The sequence below is a fragment of the Macaca thibetana genome, chromosome 9, assembly GCF_024542745.1.
Source record: "Macaca thibetana thibetana isolate TM-01 chromosome 9, ASM2454274v1, whole genome shotgun sequence".
NCBI lineage: Eukaryota > Metazoa > Chordata > Mammalia > Primates > Cercopithecidae > Macaca > Macaca thibetana.
In genome coordinates this window covers 2,989,278-3,009,824 of record NC_065586.1, presented here as the reverse complement: position 1 = coordinate 3,009,824, position 20,547 = coordinate 2,989,278, and the positions used below count along the sequence as shown (strand labels likewise).

General features: G+C 51.8%; 1 protein-coding gene across 4 annotated transcripts in view; it reads right to left on the bottom strand.

Annotated features, from left to right (window-relative positions):
* PFKP (phosphofructokinase, platelet) overlaps positions 1–19,642 on the bottom strand; it is a 66,014-nt gene extending 46,372 nt beyond the window's left edge. For 3 of the 4 annotated variants that reach the window (XM_050805462.1, XM_050805459.1, XM_050805461.1), the window contains exons 1-2: positions 19,410–19,627; positions 8,492–8,565 (exon numbers count right to left, since the gene is read on the bottom strand). In XM_050805462.1, coding sequence (XP_050661419.1) covers positions 8,492–8,565; positions 19,410–19,521 — 186 coding nt within the window. In that variant the 5' untranslated portion in view covers positions 19,522–19,627. Of the gene's footprint in view, positions 1–8,491; positions 8,566–19,409 lie in introns of all 4 variants that reach the window. The other variant, XM_050805460.1, reaches the window with a different exon arrangement.
* Positions 19,643–20,547: the final 905 nt, after the last annotated feature.

The window sequence follows — 20,547 nt, the reverse complement described above, 5'->3', positions numbered from 1 at the left end:
TATACACCACATTTTATCCATGCACCCACTGATGGTCACTTAGCTTGATTCCACATCTTGATATACAACAGAATATTATTCAGCCAATAAAAGAGAATAAAATCCTGTCATTTAGTGCAACATGGATGGAACAGGCAGAAATTAGGTGAAATAAGCCAGTCACAGAAAGACAAATACTGCACGCTCTTACTCATCCGTTAAAGCTTAAATAAAAAATTGATCTCATGAAGACAGAGTTAGAACTGATCTCGCAGAGACACAGAACAGAATGATGGTTACCAGAGGCTGAGAAAAGTAGTGGGGAGCAGGGGGGCGTAAAGACAGTTTGAGATAGAAGGGATAAAATCCAGGGGTGAGTGACACTATAGGGGAACTACAGTTAATGATGTATAATAATGTTTAATAATACATAATAGGCCGTGCGCAGTGGCTCACGCCTGTAATCCCAGCACTTTGGGAGGCCGAGGCGGGTCGATCACGAGGTCAGGAGATCCAGACCATCCTGGCTAATAGTGAAACCCTGTCTCTAGTAAAAATACAAAAAATTAGCCGGGCATGATGGCGGGCATCTGTAGTCCCAGCTACTCGTGAGGCTGAGGCAGGAGAATGGTGTGAACCCGGGAGGCAGAGTTTGCAGTGAGCTGAGATCGTGCCACTGAACTACAGCCTGGATAACAAAGCGAGACTCCATCTCAAAAAATAATAATAATATACAACAAAGTTATACATAACGATGTACACATAATGTGTAACACTGTATACAATATGTATAATACATATATAATTCATATTATATATAATGTATAACGTATACATAATAATGTATAATGTTTCAAAATAACTAAAAGAGTAAAACTGGAATGTTCCTAACATAGAAACGATCTTGGTGATGGATATGCTAATTACCCTGATTTTATCATAATGCATCACATGCTTGTATGAGAATATGACATGCCTGGAACTCTCCCACAAGCCAGCAGCCCCACCGCTGGGTATATACCCCGAGAAAGGGAATCGGCACAGAGAGACCTCTGCACTCCCATGTTCACTCCTGATCACCACCGCCCAGTGTGGAATCAGCCTCAGCGCCTGTCAGTGGATGAATGGACACAGAAAACGTGGTGCGTGCCCACAACACAACACTGTTCACCCATAAAGGGGAAAACCCCGTCATTTGTGGCAATGGGGATGAAAGTGCTTTACCGTTAAGTGAAATAAGCCAGGCATATGGGCATGGTGGTTCATGCTTGTAATCCCGGCACTTTGGGAGGCACAGGCGGGCAGGATCACCTGAGGTCAGGAGTTTGGGACCAGCCTGGCCAACACGGTGAAACCCCGCCTCTACTAAAAATACAAAAAACTAGCCAGGCATGGGGGCGGGTGCCTGGAATCCCAGCTACTCAGGAGGCTGAGGCAGGAGGATCGCCTGAACCCAGGAGGAAGAGGTTGCAGTGAGCTGAGATGGTGCCACTGCACTGCAGCCTGGGCAACAGAGCAAAACTGTATCAAAAAAAAGAAAAAGAAATAAGAAATAAGCAAGGCATAAAAAGAAAAACATTGCGTGTTCTCACTCACACATGGGAGCCAATGGAGTTGATCTCATAGAGAAGAGAACTGCAATTATCAGAGGTATGGAAAGGGAGGGGTGGGGAAAAGAAAGGATAAAAGGGAAGAAAAGACTGTAAATGTATTTACTATTACTGAACTCTATGCCCACAAATAGTAAAGATGTTAAATGATATACACATATTTTACTTCAATAAAAAAAATTTTGAAAATCACATGTACCCCATAAATAGGTACAACTATTATGTATTCATAATAATTAAAAATAAAAAATGTTTTAAAAAGCAGTGTGTGTTACTGCACCTGTACTCTGGGCCCTTGGGAGTGTGCTCAGCATCAAACCCATCCCTGCAGAGAGAGGTGGGAGCCGTCACCGTGTGTGTTACTGAACCTCTATCCTGGGCCCTTGGGAGTGTGTGCTCAGCATCAAACCCACTCCTGCAGAGAGAGGTGGGAGGCGCCACCTCGGCTGGGGGATGGGATCACCCCCATGTAACACGCTCCAGGTCAGCCGGGACTTTGCTGCCCAGTTAGGAAAACACTCGCAGATTTTAGCGTGTTTTCTATCTTAGAATTAAAGATACAGGATTTTTACATCTGTAACAGCAAAATGATGATACCCTAAATGGATTCAACACTTACTGCTACAACTGGGTAAAGAACCCACCATTCATACAAAGTCCTGGCGTTCTGAGGGTCCATGAGAATTTATGTTCCCAAGGCGCCCAGAGTTAGGCTGATGCCTGGGCTACCTCTGGAGGGAGGTGAGGAACAGGACCCGTTCACAAGGATTTCCCACCTTCTGGGGCTGGCGGGGAGGGTGTCAGAGAGGCAATTTGGGCTCAAATGAGCCGATCCCCAGGCTGCTCCTATCTCCCTCAGTAAGATAACTCCAAAAGCCTGATTGTTCTTTGTGCCAAAATTAATAAATAGTCCATTTGGCTCTGCTCCCTAGACAGCTTCGAAAGTGCCACTTACTAGAAAAGTTATCATAAAAATGAGAATTTCCCCAAAACACCATTTGCACACAAGGATTCATTTCGGCCACATCTCAGCAAAGGAATTGCAGAAATTCCTTGAATTTCTCTAAAGGAAATGAGATCTCAGAGTCAGAACCCCGCCTTCGCCACCGAGGGCAGGGGCAGGAAGAGGCACGATCCCCGCCGGACGAGGTTGTCCAGACCTCGTCCAGATAGCACCTGCGGCCATGGAGTCACATGGATGGGCCTTAGAGCCCCAGCCCTCCCAGCTGAGACAGAGAGAACAGATGGGGTTTACCTCTGAAGAAAGCCCAGGGCCTACGAGCCGGGTGAGGTGGCCCACACCTGTAATCCCAGCACTTTGGGAGGCCAAGGTGGGTGGATCACTTGGGGTCAGCTGTTCAAGACTAGCCTGGCCAACAGAATGAAACCCCGTCTCTACCAAAAATACAAAAATTAGCCAGGCATGGTGGCGGATGCCTGTAATCCCAGCTACTCAGGAGGCTGAGGCAGGAGAATCACTTGAACCTGGGAGGTGGAGGTTGCAGCGAGCCGAGATCATACCACTGCACTCCAGCCTGGTGACACAGGGCAAGACTCTGTCTCAAAAAGAATGAAACAAAAAGCAGAGAAAGCCCAGGGCCTCCAGGGTAGGCCTCCCAGTGTGTTCCATACCAACTCCTTAATTCTGGCACTTGCCACGCAGACAGGCACAGGTCTGAGGACATCTCAATCCCACCAGGAAACAGATGGGCGACTACAGCACACAGTGACCAATAAAAATCAGACACCTGACAACTGCCACAAAAACACAAACCTTACATCAAGAAAGACTAAAGTGCGCCAGTGACTGCATCCAAGATTAGGCGCTCACAGTCCCGTCGGCCTCACTCCCCGCACCCATACTCAACTAACAACATCGAAACCAAACCCAGCGTGCCCTTGGTTTAGTGCAGAGTCCCTCAGCCTTGCTTCTGTCAACGTTTGGGTCCGGACCATTTTTGTGGGGTGTGATCCCGTCCATCCTAGATGGTGTGGCAGCATCACTGGCCTCTCCCCAGTACATTCCAGGGACAATCCTTTCAATAATGGGACAATCCAAAAACGCTCCAAACACTGGAGAGTGTCCTGAGGGGTAAATCACACACGGGAGAATGTCCTGAGGGGTAAATCACACACCGGAGAGTGTCCTGAGAGGTAAATCACATACCGGAGAGTGTCCTGAGAGGTAAATCACATACCGGAGAGTGTCCTGAGGGGTAAACCACACACCGGTGAGTGTCCTGAGGGGTAAATTACACACGAGTGAGTGTCCTGAGGGGGTAAATCACTCCTCACCTCTGGCTGGAGGCCAGGGTTCGGGGGTCTAACGCTGTTCCTGGCCCTGAAAATGCTGAGTGGTGACATGGAGAAAGTGAACCAAGATGAGTCGGTTTATCTGTGAAATAACAGAGGTCACTTCCTTCCTTTCCTCTGCACCCAGAGTCCCTGTGAGTGTTCGGGCCGCCACTTCTGTGAGGGGACTTCCTTCCACTCAACACACAACAGCGTCAGGGCCGCGGGAACAGGAGCAGCTGCTAAAATCACAAGGTGTCCTGGGAAACATTCTAGGAACTACAAGTCTCATGAATTTAAAAACATTTTGCAAATTATAATAGAAAAAACTCATCTCGGGATACTCCATCCCCAAACAGTTTTTAAAACCACATTTCTGTACTAAGAGCGGCTCTCAGGACGGGTGTGGTACCGTCTCCCAAAGTCCAAGGCAGATCACACCCACCCTCTCTCCCACCCCCCAAAAAAAACAAAAGGCAAAGGAAACAAATTCAGGGTATTCAGTGTATGCACATGTACACGCTGCAGCAGCAGCAGAAACCAAGCTGGCTGGTGTCAGGTGCAGGTGACGGCCTCTTCTGGAAGTCTGTGTGCAAATTTCAACGCTGGGGACCGGGTGGAGGACTGTGCTGGGGAGGGGGGTGGAGGACTGTGCTGGGGAAGGGGGTGGAGGAGTGTACTGGAGACTGGGTGGAGGACTGTGCTGGGGACTGGGTGGAGGACTGTGCTGGGGAGGGGGGTGGAGGACTGTGCTGGGGAAGGGGGTGGAGGAGTGTACTGGAGACTGGGTGGAGGATTGTGCTGGAGACTGGGTGGAAGACTGTGCTGGGGAGGGGGTAGAGGACTGTGCTGGGGAAAGGGGTGGAAGACTGTGCTGGGGAAGGGGGTGGTGGAGGACTGTGCTGGGGAGGGGGATGGAGGACTGTGCTGGGGAAAGGGGTGGAGGACTGTACTGGGGAAGGGGGTGGTGGAGGACTATGCTGGGGAGGGGTTGGAGGACTGTGCTGGAGACTGGGTGGAAAACTGTGCTGGGGACTGGGTGGAGGACTGTGCCGGGGAGGGGGGTGGAGGGCTGCGCTGGGGAGGGGGGTGCTGCGCTGGGGAGGGGGGTGGAGGACTGTGCCGGGGAGGGGGGTGGAGGGCTGCGCCGGGGAGGGGGGTGGAGGACTGCGCTGGGGGGGGGGCTGCGCTGGGGAGGGGGTTGGAGGGCTGCTCTGGGGAGGGGGGTGGAGGGCTGCGCTGGGGAGGGGGGTGGAGGACTGCGCTGGGGAGGGGGGTGGAGGACTGCACTGGGGGGTAGAAGACTGTGCTGGGGAGGGGGGTGGAGGACTGTGCTGGGGAGGGGGTGGAGGACTGTGCTGGGGAGAGGGGTGGAGGACTGTGCTGGAGACTGGGTGGAAGACTGTGCTGGGGACCAGGTGGAGGACTGTGCTGGAGAAGGGGGTGGAGGAGTGTACTGGAGACTGGGTGGAAGACTGTACTGGAGACTGGGTGGAGGACTGTGCTGGGGACTGGGTGGAAGACTGTGCTGGGGACTGGGTGGAGGACTGTGATGGGGAGAGGGGTGGAGGACTATGCTGGAGACTGGGTGGAAGACTGTGCTGGGGACTGGGTGGAGGACTGTGCTGGGGACTGGGTGGAAGACTGTGCTGGGGAAGGGGGTAGAGGAGTGTATTGGAGACTGGGTGGAAGACTGTGCTGGGGACCGGGTGGAGGACTGTGCTGGAGAAGGGGGTGGAGGAGTGTACTGGAGACTGGGTGGAAGACTGTGCTGGGGACTGGGTGGAGGACTGTGATGGGGAGAGGGGTGGAGGACTGTGCCGGGGAGGGGGGCGGAGGACTGTGCTGGGGACTGGGTGGAGGACTGTGCTGGGGACTGGGTGGAAGACTGTGCTGGGGAAGGGGGTAGAGGAATGTATTGGAGACTGGGTGGAAGACTGTGCTGGGGAGGGGGTGGAGGACTGTGCTGGGGAAGGGGGTGGAGGAGTGTACTGGAGACTGGGTGGAGGACTGTGCTGGGGAAGGGGGTGGAGGAGTGTACTGGAGACTGGATGGAACACTGTGCTGGGGACTGGGTGGAAGACTGTGCTGGGGACTGGGTGGAGGACTGTGCTGGAGACTGGGTGGAAGACTGTGCTGGGGACCGGGTGGAGGACTGTGCTGGGGACCGGGTGGAGGACTGTGCTGGAGACTGGGTGGAGGACTGTGCTGGGGACCGGGTGGAGGACTGTGCTGGAGACTGGGTGGAGGACTGTGCCGGGGAGGGGGTGGAGGACTGTGCCGGGGAGGGGGGTGGAGGACTGTGCCGGGGAGGGGGGTGGAAGACTGTGCCGGGGAGGGGGGTGGAGGACTGTGCTGGGGACCGGGTGGAGGACTGTGCTGGAGACTGAGTCTACCGTGCTCATTCCACGTCCCTGAGCAAAGGACAGGTGCCACTGGGGCCAGGGCCCAGGCAGGGAAACTCACGAGGGCAATCTGACCTTAAAAAGGTCCAAATATGAAATGAAAAAAACAACAGCCTGGGAATGCTACGGTTAGACCCACCATTAAAATTGCCCAAATCGGATAAATACAAACAATAACCACATAACCAGTTTAATAAAAGCAAACCAAAAAAAATAAAAAAATAAAAAACTGTTTCCAGCAAATGATAAACAAATGGATACACACACAAATGAGCAAAGAATAACAGCAGCAGCCATTTCACCAAAGGGAAACAGGGCTTAGAAAGCAGACAGGGGAATCATGCCAGTGCCCAGAAGGCAGCCACACCCAGCTGCACACAGCGTCGTCACGGGGAGCTAGTGTGCCGCGCTCCCTGCGCAGGGCTGGGACGAGGCTGGACAGGTTTCAGGAATCACTTAGGCAAGAAGCATCCCAAGCCATCATGATGACTGCCCCTTTCAGCTCAGTCAGTGCCCGATATTAGGACCAAAGTGTTAAATAATAACAAAACATCAAATCGCTCTATTAACATAGATCTTGCATTGTTATGATAGCTTAAAAAACGGGGAGAAAGCTAAATAATGCGATACCAAGGGAATGGTAGAATACAGGGTCCATCACAAATGATGAGACATCAATTCAATGGGACAGTATGTTGACATTTAAAGCAACAGTCGGCCATGCGCAGTGGGTCGCACCTGTAATCCCAGCACTTTGGGAGGCCAAGGCGGGCAGATCACCTGAGGTCAGGAGTTTGAGACCAGCCTGTCCAACATGGTGAAACCCTGTCTCTACTAAAAAATACAAAAATTAGCTGGGCATGGTGGCAGGCACCTTAATCCCAGCTACTTAGGAGGCTGAGGCAGGAGAATAATTTGAACCTGGGAGGCGGAGGTTGCAGTGAGCCGAGACCAAGCCATTGAACTCAAGCCTGGGGTACAAGACTGAGATTTCTCTCAGAAAAATAAAAAATAAGTTAAAGCAACAGTCATGGAATCTACATAGCGAAAAGCCACGATATAGTCGTAAACAAAAAACAGTATACAGAACGTGTTTGCTATACTTTTCCTAATATGTGTTTATTTCCTTCCAGTGTTTTGCATACGTCATACTGAGGGAAATCAGACTAAAACACTAATAGCCATTTTGGAGGCATTAAGTGATTTACAAAAATATCTTCTTCTCATTTTTAAAGCTAGGTTTTATAAACTTAAACATTAAATATTTTTCCTAATAATTTCTGAAATCAGTACTGTGATCCAAACTATATTCGTGCCTTCCCTTCAAATACTTTTTAGTCTTAAGTTGCCAGGACTTCAAAAGTGGCAGCCAGGGAGTCCCTCCTGTTACTTAAGACATCAGCAGACACCAGGCATCGTTTCCATTTTATACAAATGATGAAAAGCTCAAAGTCGCTGTTTTTCCCCATTTCCCTAAATGCGTGTTCAAATTCAGGCTACATTGGAAATTAATAAATGACCTCTACAGCAGTCAGAGCCTCAGACAAATACAACCGATCAACCAGTACAGCCAAGCAGAGATCACTGGCTGACCTCTAATACTATCAATCAATACCAGGAAGTTGATATCAAAATGGCCTTTTGGGGCCGGGCACAATGGCTCACGTCTGTAATACCAAAACTTTGGGAGGCCAAGGCGGGTGGACAGCTTGAGGACAGGAGTCTGAGACCAGCCTGGCCAACACGGTGAGACCCCTTCTCTATTAAAAATATAAAAAAATTAGCTGGGCGTGGTGGCAGGCACCTGTAATTCCAGCTACTCATGAGGCTGAGGCAGAAAAATGCTTTCACCCAGGAGGTTGCAGTGAGCCAAGATCATGCCTCTGTCCTCCAGCCTGGACAACAGAGCAAGACTCTGTCTAAATAAATAAATGGCTTTTTGGACTCCCTCTCATCTCCTTTCTCCCCTTGCTGCCTAACAAAAAACTTGCAGACCAGGCATCTATCCCTGGAGACCAGGGGGCATGGCCTCCTATGTAAACGGTCCCCACCAGGGGCTCCTGCGGGCTGAGGAAAGGCCCTGGCTGGCAGGACCTGGTTCCCCTGCCTGCCGCAGGGGGAGGCAGGGGTGGGTGAGTGCTGGTGCCTGCAGGGCTCCGGGCAGGTGGAAGGAAGAGTGACAGGGGGCGTGGGGTAGACACTGACCTCATAGATGAAGTACACCTTGGCCCCCACGTAGATGCCCATGCGTACCACAGCACGGACGGCAGCGTTCATACCTGCAGTGGAAACAGGAGCAATAGTCACTGAAGAGCCTGGGGCAATTCTGGCTCTGCCGCTAATTACCCATGACCATGCGTACGTTTCGTAACCTCTCAATGCCTCATCTCCTAATATGAGAAATGGGTACACACACTCCTCTGGGATTAGGGGAAGGACTAAAAGAAACAGCCAACATAATGCAAGGTGCCCCTGTGCCCAGGCTGAATCTAAGAGCCCAGCGTACTTTCAGTTCAAAACATCACTCTCTGGACTTGATACGAATTTGTAGGCCACTCCATCCAACTGCAAAACAAACTACAGAATAGGTGTTTATTTGCAGCTAGCCAAATTCTGTGTGTGTGTGATTTGAGGAGATGAAAATGGATTATCGCATCACCAACTACTAACGTAAAAAACAACAGGCAATGGGCTTCAACAGAAAACAAGTCATGCAATGTTATGATCAGTAAAGTTAAAATAAGCCGGTGTATTACAAATAATCATACCTCATGAAGATAAAGGGAGGCCCCCCTTTAGAAGAACAGTGTTATACAATGCATAAGTCTGTTTACAATGTATCACAATATGTGTCTGTTTACAATATATCATCATGTAAGTCTGTTAGCCTCCATCTCGCTCTCCACTGCAGACGGATTTGGGGGAGCTGAAGTCACTAGTGTCTTGGAACCACCTCTGGACCTGGAGGGTCTGTCTTGCTGTCGTGGCTAACGAGCTCAGGCCCATCGGGAGAGGAGTGAAAAGGCACTAGGGCTGCCCCCACAGCCATGCAGCACTGCTGCTTAAGGATGAGGAGCACCTGAGCCTTCAGTGCCTTCGCTCCCAAACACACCTGAGAGCACCAAGCTTCCTCCTCCACAAAGTTAAATTTCAGAAACAGCTGTCAGGACTAAAGATGCTGCAGTTCATGGGCCATGAAGCAAGCGATGCTTCCAGTCAATAAACCACAAATGACAGGACTCTGGTCCTGCAGGGGCATCTGGGACACAGAGGCAGGTTACGTGCACTTGGACGGCGACTGGCTCAGAACACGCTTAAAAAAACCTTCAATTACGCTGGGCCAGGTTGGCGATGCTGGAGTCCCCATGACCTCTGAAAGTTCACAATTCTGAATGAGAATATCTATTTAGCTGAAAAAGCTTGGGGATACATATTTTAGAGGTAAATGCATGTTTACTATGTATCTAATATGTACATACACGTATGCATATATATATGACATAGTCTTATTTACTTTATATTCAAACCTAGTTTATAACAAAAAGAATTCTAATGACCTGCTGATTAACTAGTGGCCATCTCTCAAGAACATGAAACTCAGCATTTCAAAATGCAGGTCATCTCACCCTGAACATTTCCTCCCCCCACTGTACCCTCTCTCTCTTGCCAAACAGCACGACTTTCTTCTCTGTCGCTGGTGCTGAATGCTACTGACACCCTTGCTGGCTCCTGCCTATACAACTGACAGCTGCTCCCAACACTGCCCCTGAATTCCTGACTCCCTCTGACATGAGCCACACTGTGGCCAGAAGGATTCCAACAGTTTTTTCTCTTTTGTTTGCTTTTATGCAAAAAATTTATGAATATATTCTCCTTGTTTAGAAAAAAACACAAATGAAGTAACGGCCACATGAGCCCCAGCCCCTTGGAGAGCTGGGTGTGGGGCCGGGGCCTTGCTGCCGGGCTGTGTGAAGTTTCACACTGATTATTTCTTTCTACACTTTGATATTACATCCAAGATGTTTTCCATATCAGTTTCAATGTTCTCTTCTAAAGCACAAATATGACCGCGTTCCTCCAGGTTCCCAGGGCTACGAGAAGAAAACCCAAGTTCCCCTGAGCTCCCGGTCATGCCCCAGGGACCTCCCACCTGCCTGGCAGCACTTGGAGGCTCCTGTCCCTGAACCTGGGTGGCAGTCCCACCAGCCCTCCGATGCTCCGACGCTCTTCCTCCTTCCTCCTCCTCTCCTCTTTGGCTCTGGCACCTCCCAGGAAGAGGGCCTGGCTTGCCTCCCACCTGATTCCATTTATTCCTGGCAGGACAAAGCCTCCCGCCCCCTTGGTCTCACACCTGTGGGACGTCCTCACCCATCTCTCCCATGGCCAGGCTCAGCAGTGCCTGGACTCCTCAACTCCAAGGGTAGAGGCACAGCTCTGGTTCCAGGACCTTATGCTCTGCTCACTCTACTGGATGAATTAACCATCAAACACTTAGCCTGTGCCAACACTGGGAAGCAGATGATGCCGAAACACAACTAAGACCCGATGATGGCCCCTCACCCCTGCTCCTGCTCCTCCCCTGCTCACCCCTTCCTCCCCTGCTCTCTGAAGACCTCATTCCCACCGGTCTTGCATTAAGGATGATGAAGAACTCAGGGATTTTAGAAAATGTTAAGTGGAAAGAAATAGCAGAAGGAATAAAATTCTTAAAAGCTGGACATGAGGCCAGGTGCGGTGGCTCATGCCTGTAATCCCAGCACTTTGGGAGGCCAAGGAGGTGGATCACGAGGTCAGGAGATCAAGACCATCCTGGCTAACACGGTGAAATCCCGTCTCTACTAAAAATACAAAAAATTAGTCGGGTGTGGTGGTGGGCGCCTGTAGTCCCAGCTACTCAGGAGGCTGAGGCAGGAGAATAATGTGAACCCAGGAGGCAGAGCTTGCAGTGAAGTGAGCTGAGATTGCGCCACTGCACTCCAGCCTGGGCGACAGAGCCAGATTCCATCTCAAAAAAAAAATAATAATAATAATGTAAAAAATACAAAAAAAAAAATTAGCCAGGAGTGGTGGCAGGCGCCTGTAGTCCCAGCGACTCAGGAGGCTGAGGCAGGAGAATGCTGTGAACCCGGGAGGAGGAGCTTGCAGTGAGTGGAGATTGTGCCACCTGCACTCCAGCCTGGGCGACAGAGCGAGACACTGTCTCAAAAAAAAAAAAAAAAAAAAGCTGGACATGATACACAAGGTGACCCCAGGAGACTCCTGTGCAGAGTAGAAACACACCCCAGCACTAAACTCAGTCCCTGAAGTCCCTGCGGGATTCTCCCCACCCCCCACCCCTGGGTCCACCTGTACCCACCTGGAAAGAACGGTGACACCACCCCACAGCAGGAGCTCACCATCGGCGGCCGCGGCACCCCCGGTAGCTGGGCCACCCCCAGAGTTTCACAGGTGGAGAGGGAGCCTGGGGACGTGCGTTTCTAGCAATTTCCAGGTGACGGGGCACCACACTTTTAAAAATACACAATACTAGGTCCTGAAAGGACTTCTATGCACTTGCACGTTGGTGGGATGGAGCCCTACATTGCAAAGGGCTTTTCTTCACGTGTCCTCCTTGAGCTCAGGGGCTGGCAGCACTTGGTGGGACCTAGTAGGGAGTCCCTTGCTGACTGCACACCCACAGCCAGAGCCCTGGCCCAGATGATTCTCACAGGAAGCCCGCAGAGCTCCTGACACCTCGCTGGAGGGAGGAGAAAGCTGAGGCTCTGAGGGGGATAAACTGATTTACTGGAAGGTAACGACCTTAGTGAAGTGGTGAAGCTACAGGGTAAACCCTAGTTTTATTTCCTTTTAACTTTCAAGACTTCCTGATTTCCTCTATTAGGATACCTGTGCCTTAGAGTCACCAATGGGAATTTGAAGGAAAATAATGCCTGCTGAGGCCAGATGCTCATTTAATTGCCTGGGGGTGGAGCCTGTTTGGTTCTAAGCCTTCCCTCTGAACTTCTGAATGGTGAGGACTGCAAATCAGCTGCCTCCTGCTGGGCCCTGCAGGGTGAAACCTGAGGAAGCCCCAGGAACATTCAGTGAGGGGTTAGGAGGGAGAACACGGGTGGATGAAAAGCAAGAAGGAAATATACCAGCATTCACTGGCGGGCTCTGTCACCCACAGGACAGGGATGAAGACATGCACACCTGCAGTGCGGGCTTTCACAGCCTGGCAATGAGGGCTTTCAGCCTCACAGGTAAATGTCACCTGTTTCACCACCTCCTTAAGGCTGTTCTAGGGCCCCGGCACACAGCCATTTGGGACAAAGGGCAGTTTCAGTGTCTTTCACTCCACGCTCAAGCTACAGATTGTCCTTATAGCTCAGGTATCCTGGGGATAATCCATCTCGTTTTGTTTTGGTTTTTGGAGCCCAACCCAAGAATCAAGTAACTTTCCTAAGGATTTCCAGGAGAAAACATCTTCCCACCAAAGAACCTTAGCATTTGGAAAAACACCTCCTCGTAATTTGCAAAAACCCCAGTTTTCTCTGGGAAGTGATAATCTTGTCATGAGAACCAAAGATAAAGTTGGAGATAATGAGGGAGTGGTTACATAGGAAATCTGTGGTCATTACTCTGACCAATTAGTAAATCACTTTCTTCATATGATATACTTTTTAACAGCTTCTTACTAAACCACAGTGCAGGTAAGAGAGTCACAAGACGGCTTCTTCCTTGAGTCAGTCATCCCCGGCCCACACCAGGGCCTAGCAAGAATGACTTAGGTCACCCTGATTTCCTGGCTACTTGGAGGAGCTGGATTTCCCAGTTTACAAATCTCAGCTTCCTGGGATTCTGCTCTGATAAAATCTAAATTGTATTTTTTTTTTTTTAAAGAAAAAAGTAAGGAATAGGCTGGCCGCGATGGCTCATGCTTATAATCCCAGCGCTTTGGGAGGCCAAGGCAGGCAGATCACGAGGTGAGGAGATTGAGACCATCCTGGCTAACAGGGTGAAACTCGTCTCTACTAAAAATACAAAGAAAACTGAGCCGGCCGTGGTGGCATGCGCCTGTAGTCCTAGCTACTTAGGAGGCTGAGGCAAGAGAATCGCTTGAACCCGGGAGGCGGAGGTTGCAGTGAGCCGAGATTGCGCCACTGCACTCCGGCCTGGGTAACCGAGCGAGATTCCATCTTAAAAAAAAAAAAAAAAAGTAAGAATAGATGAACTCAAATGAAATAATCTAGGTCTATCCTTTCACCTCCTCCGTTGTCTGGAGTAATCAAGCTCCCTGCCTCGCCCTCTCTCACAGCACTGAACTGCTTTTCCTGAATTTTCCCACACTGCTGATCACTTGTTAATTTCTTTTTTTTTTTTTTTTTTTTTTTTTTTTGAGACGGGGTCTCGCTCTGTCGCCCAGGCTGGAGTGCAGTGGCCGGATCTCAGCTCACTGCAAGCTCCGCCTCCCGGGTTCACGCCATTCTCCTGCCTCAGCCTCCCGAGTAGCTGGGACTACAGGCGCCCACCACCTCGCCCGGCTAGTTTTTTGTATTTTTTTAGTAGAGACGGGGTTTCACCGTGTTAGCCAGGATGGTCTCGATCTCCCGACCTCGTGATCCGCCCGTCTCGGCCTCCCAAAGTGCTGGGATTACAGGCTTGAGCCACCGCGCCTGGCCCACTTGTTAATTTCGATGCATACATTCTTTTTGAGAAAGTCAGTTTGCCGACTCCTCCCACTGGTTTGTCAGAAAATGAGCTTACACTGCGCTGATCTCACTCCCGCTGCCAAACCTCCTTCTAGGGGTCTCTCCTTTGATAATGTAGGGATTATGTAGACATGGGGAGGTGGGATACCAATGGGGGATTCTGTCAACGGTGCTGTTCCCCCCTCCTCACCCTCGCAGGTTCAAAGTCATGGAGCCGGGGGCCTCTCTGACTATCTGGACTGTGCAGACCACCGTGTCTTCCGGTAGGGTCAGGGGAGGGCTTGAGATAAATCTGTAGGGCTCAACCACCGGCCCACTGTCCACCTCAGGTGCCCCAAGAGCCATCTCTACCGGGCGCTATGTGGATGCATCGGTGACAAAATGGAAAGCCTCTGGTCCTGGCGGAGCTTGTTCCGATCAAGAGAGACCCGAAAGCAAGAAACACAGTGAACAAATGCATGATGCCCAGGGGTGGATGGCTGTAAGCACTGAGGAGAAAAATAACAAGTGGGGTGGGGGGTGTTAAGAGGGTGGAGGATGGGGAAGGGCTGCCATTGACAATCGGAGAGCCTGCAGACCTGCCTGAGAGTGACGTTTGGGGAAAGAAGGAAAGGGAAGAAGGTGAGGGAGGTTAGCTAAGTCGACATCTGGGAAAGAGCTCAGGCAGCAGAGGGGCTGGGGCGGGGGCGCGCTGGCAGCGTGCTGCATTCCAGGGTCCTCTGTATGGCTGGGACGGTGTCTGCCCTCCCCTGCACATCCCTCAGGGCCTTCGCAGAAACACATGGGGACCTATGTACAGGCAGCACACGCCACTCATCGCCATGACCACACTGTCCCTCAGAGGAGCCGCTGGCCACATGTGTCCTGTCCACATGGAGATGTACTTGAAGATTCTTTACACACTGGGTTTCAAAGACTTAGTATGGAAAACAGTGTAAAATATTAATAACATAATAACTGATTGTTATCAAAATAGTGGGCTGAATATAAAATATAGTTTTTTTTACTTTTTCTTTTTTTTTTAGATAGGGTCTCACTCTGTTGCCCAGGCTGGAGTGAACCGGTGCAGTCACAGCTCACTGAAGCCTCCAACTCCTGGGCTCAGGCAATCCTCCAACCTCAATCTCCCACGGGACTGGGACTGTAGGTGTGCACCGCCACATCTGACTAATTGTTTTGTATTTTTTGTAGAGACTGGGTCTCGCCATGCTGACCAGGCTGGCCTCAAACTCCTGGGCTCAAGTGATCCACCTACTTTGGGCTCCCGAAGTGCTGGGATTACAGGCGTGAGTCATGGCACGCAGTGTCACCCCCTCCTGGCCCGCCTTTCTTTAATGTGGTAACTAGATCATTTAAAATTGCATATATAACACAGGCCACCCATGCAAGCCTCAATCCTGGGAGATGCTCCCGTTGGAGAAACCTCCAAGAAGCGGATCTGCTTGGATTTGCAAACGGCCCCTCTGGCCCCAGGGGGATCTGCTGTGCAGAGCTGCTCTGGATTCGGCTCTTCAATACTGCCCTTGAGTGTACTGTGCACCTCTTGACTTTCGACCAGCACAAAGCTCCTTATTAAACGCTGACAAAAATTCCTTCCATTCCAGGTGCCATAATGGATTCATTAATCTCCTATTGATAGGTTTTTGCTGGTTTTCCTACTTTTTGCTGTTCTCAGTTTCCCCTTCCATCCTACTGGGCTCCGAAGCGTTGCTTCAGAGATTTCTATTTTATCTTATAATTAAATAATATGAACTCCACTGGGGGAAGAAAAGCAGCCCATCACACTGGTATTAAGCCTTAATATCATTTTTGCCATCTTGACTCCTATCGCTACAAAAAGTCATTTTCTGTTCCCCTCACAAAACCACCCAAGGAATATTGCTTCAGACACCAAAGGTGCCCATGTGGGGCTCAAGCCTGGTGTCCAATAAATATGTGTGTCATTGACCTAATGCATGTCCAGTCAATTGAAACCTCACACTTCTGACTTCGGTTTTGAGGTTGTAATCTTGAAGTCTTAACAGTTTATACACATTGACCTGAGGATATTGGAAACTTTTGATTAGAGAGGGTTGAATTCCTCTAAAGGACTTCATGAATGAAGAAGACAGCTAGAACCCCTGGTTTCCTGCTCCTCAGTGGAGATTCCAGGCGGGAGGCAGGCAGCAAATGCTTGCGTTCCTGTCAAGCGCCAGGTGTGGTGCTGGGCACGAGAAGGACACCAGTGAAGACACAGCTACACGCAGCCCTGAACATCCCTGCTGCAGCCACAGGGCCTGGCCACACCAGGGAGCTCTGTGAACTCAGGGAAGCCGGTACACCTCGGGCATCCCTTGCTCATGTGTAAAGTGGGGATAAGTCAGTGCCCAGCATCACTGAGGGCCTGCCACATAACAGAGAGTCACTAAACACTAGCTATTCTCACTAGGATTGGAAAGGTATACTTACTCCATTTATATGAACTTTCTATAAATGCTGTATTGATGTTCACGTCACCACAGGCAAAAAGGACGCCGCTTTCGCATCCAGCCCACCCTAAGGATGCACCTGGACTTCCCAGTACACTCAGCTCCACCAGGCACCAGGCCCTGCAGAAGCCACAACCTGTGACTAAGACAATGAGTCACTCTTGGTGTGTGGCACAGCATGATGTGGCGGTGGGCACTTAGTCATGGTCAGTCCGCGATCCAGAGCTGTGGAGCTTATTTTAGGTTGAGTGAAAATCAATTTAAGTTTCCAGACATGTCTTGGGACAACAGAAGATACCCAAAGAAGCAGAGAAAAAAAAATAAAAAACAAAAACCCACAGCCTGAGACAGAAGATACCCAAAGAAGTAGGGAAAAAAAAAAACAAAAAAAACCAAAAAACCCAGCCTGAGAAATACTTTCTTCATTCAAGGCCTGGGGAGTCAGGAACATAGGAAAGAGATTTTCAATTTTGTATTATAATTAAATAATATGAAACTCTACTCGGGGAAGAAAAGCAGCCCATCGCGTTGGTATTAAGCCTTAATATCATTTTTGCCACCTTGACTCCTATCGCTATAAAAAGTTATTTTCTGTTCCCCTTACAAAACCACCCAAAGAATATCTGTGTAATTTTGAGCAAGTTGGGTTTTGCTCACTTTTGAGCATTAACTAGAATAAGGAGCTTCACCAAGAAAGGCCCCTGAAAAGCATGGTGGAGGCCTGACATGATGGCTCATGTCTGTAATCCCAGCTCTTTGGGAGGCCAAGGCAGGAGGCTCACTAGAGGAGGCCAGGAGTTCAAGACCAGTCTCAGCAGCATAGTGAGATCCTGTCTCTACAAATAATAATAATAATAATAATAATAATAATAACAACAACAATTAGCTGGTCATGATGCTGCATTCCTGTCTTCCCTGCTACTCAGAAGGCTGAAGCAGGAGGATCACATGAGCCCAGGAGTTTGAGGCTGCAGTGAGCTATGACGGCACCACTACACTCCAGCGTGGGTGACAGAGCCAGACATAAGTACTCTTCGTGGTCTAAGGGAGAGTACAATATTTGGAATTAGGATCTGTTTTGCTCCTACCACAATCGCGTATGCACCTCACTCCCTTACCTAAGCTATTTTTCTTTGTGAGTCTTTCTCCCCACTTCCAAAATGAGGGCATGCCTCTCTTGGGACCATCTATCTAGGCTTGGAGATAAGAATTGTAAAGCTCCTAGTACACAAAATATTTTCAACAAATGGTAGCTATGGTCATTTTAATATATGGAATTTTACCATAATTTCACATCTGACAGATAATTCCCCTGAAATTGATACTTGAATGTGAATGTGTTCTCTCATCTCCAGCTACAGGCAATAGTCTTCTATGTCAGGGAAAATCAAGTACTAATATAGAATCAGAATGAAATGGCAAAAAGAATGGGGGCACAACAGATAAATTCTCGAGGAATAACCTACTTACTGTAAGGATTTGTAAATCTGTGGCAGCTAAGACCAGGCCCTCTAAGCACATCTGGAGGTGAACTTCCTTAAAAGAAATGCGTCCAAATGCTCCAACAGGTTCGAGATCGTATCTCGGAAGGGTAAAGCTCTCTACAGAGTCTGCAAAAAAATTGTGACTTCGGCTCTGCCAGGGAAAGAATGCCCAGGCGACCCGCCGTGGCGGGCTTCCCCAGGGACAGCCTAGGTGTGACCCATGTGGGCTCAAGGCCACCGTATTTGATGCTACCTGCAGAGCTGAGGGCAGCTGTCTCCCATTAACCCGAGGCTGTACCAACCAAGCCGCGTTCCCACATAATACTGGTTTCCAAAGTACCTTTTTCCCCAGAAGAGGCGTGGACTTACTAACCTTCAATACGTGTAACTCCTCCCAGGTGGCAAAACCAGGGCAACAGAGAACACGGCGATGTATCACGGCACATCTGCCAATGTATCCTAATCTCACATGCCTGTACACAAACTCCCAAGCATTTTAGCAAGCTTTTAGACATGGAGCTCAAAAGAATGACCCATAAATATTTTCCAATACATACAGCATCTTAATGTTTTTTTCTTTCTTTTTTATTTTTTTGTGCCCCTCCTGGAGAGCCGCTTCCACATTGCAGGGCAGGGGAAGCCAGAGCCCGCGCCGCGGCGCCGCTGACGTCCCGGAGTCCCCGCTTCCTGGTCCTTCCGGTCCGCGGAGGCTGGCGGGGAGGGCCTGGGACCCATTTTAGTTTTCAGTTTTGTCACGAGCCGGAAGGCGACAGCACATGCGAGCACAAGAAACCCTTTTTGTAAATCTTCCAGCGGAAACGCGAGGGGCTGCCGGACCGCCTCGGAGACGCCAGGCGGGAACCCAGAGCACCCCCGCCGCGTCCTGCATTGCAGCAGCCGGGACCCCGCCCACACCGCGCGGGGCACGAGGCGACAGGAGGCGTGCGGGGACCCGGCCGTTTCTTCCTCGACATGCTGGGTGGTGGCGTGGGGCGGAGTTGGGGGGCGGGGGGCCACTTAGGAAGTGATCGCGCTGTACCCTCGCTTCGGAGGGGAAGCCCGGCCCCGTCCTACAGCTCAGAGGCAGAACGACCCCCGAGGGCGCTCCAGGCGACCCCCTCTGCCAGGCTCAATTTAAAACATAAACCGGAGGGGATGGAAAGCTCACTATCTTTCGGATGGAGGTTCCTACCGCCATGTCCCTTCCTCCTCCGCCCCACCCGGCAAGGACCCCGGGGCTGCCTTGACGGCTCACGCTGCCCCGCAGGTACCCCTGCCCTGCCGCTCCCGGGCACCGGCTTCGACCCAGTTCTCCCGATCGCTTCCCCGCTCTTCTCCCCGGTTCTTCCCATCGCTTCCCCATCTTTCCCCGGGTCCTCCCATCGCTCCCCCCCTCTTCTGCCCTGTCCCCCCATCCCCTTCGCCCTGTTCTCCCTCTCTCCGTCCGTCCCGACCTCGCCGCCTGGAGGGGGGCGCGCACCTTGAGCATCCCCGCCGCTGGTCAGCACGCCGATGGCCTTGCCGGCCCCGGAGAGGTGCTCCAGGAACTTCCGCAAGGAGCCCTTGGGGGCCCGGGAGTCGTCCGCGTCCATGGCGAGGAGGCCGAGGGGAGTCGCTAGTCCGGGTGCGCGGCAGGCAATGGGGACCCTGCCCGCGCGCGCCGGACTCGGAACTGCTGCCCCGCCCGCGCCCCCGCCCGGCGCCAGCGCCAATGGGCGGTGACGGGCGGGGCCCGAGCGCACCGGAGGGCCTGCGGGGGCGGGGGCGCGGCTAGGGGCAGGAGCAGGGAAAGGGGCAGGGAAAGGGCAGGGGCTGGGGGGGGGGGGGGGTGTGGGCAGGAGCACCTACGCGGGGGTCGTCGTAGGTAGGGGCCGCGCTAGCGGTGGGGGAGGTCGCAGATGCGGGGGTACCGCCACAGGTGGGCGGGGTCCCTGCGGGTGGGGTCGCGTTGCTGGTGCGCGAGCCTCGCGGGTGGGTTGGAGGACTCTGGTTGGGGGCTTTAGAGATGCCCGGAGCGCCACAGGTGGGGGCAGGGGCAGCGTCCGGGGGAGGGGGAGACCGCAGGGGGGCGAGGTCACAACGTTTGCTGGGCGCGCCAGGCGGGGCGGAATAGAACGCGGGGAGCATCTCCCGGGGGGGCAAGGGAGACCGTGAGTGGGCGCGAACGCCGGGGCGGGTGGAAACCCCGCACTTGCTGGGAGCGCCGATGGCGGGGCGGGATGGAATTGGGGCGCGGAGACCCTACCTGGACGCGGAGGCTCGCGGCGGGCCCGGCTCGCTCCGGCTGCTGTTGTCGGCGCCGAGCCCGGCCGCTCGCACAGCTTGTTGTTGCCCGCAGGATTCCTCTGGGGGCTGCGCTGGGAGCCCCGGGGCGCGGCTTCCTCGACCCCCGCCCCCAAGTTTTCTCTGCAGCCTGAGGTCGGGAAGGACGCACGGAGAGTGGATCATTCAGGTGGCGAGAAAAGCTGAGCGCGGCGGGCTTAGCTATGACGAAACTGCGATTTCCCGGGCCCACGGGGGCTGTGGCGCTCCTGAGCCACCAGCCCGGCCCTTTGGGAGAAGAAGCCTTGGGGTGGAGGAGGGTATCGGGGCGCGACCCTCAGAGACGCCTGGGCGCG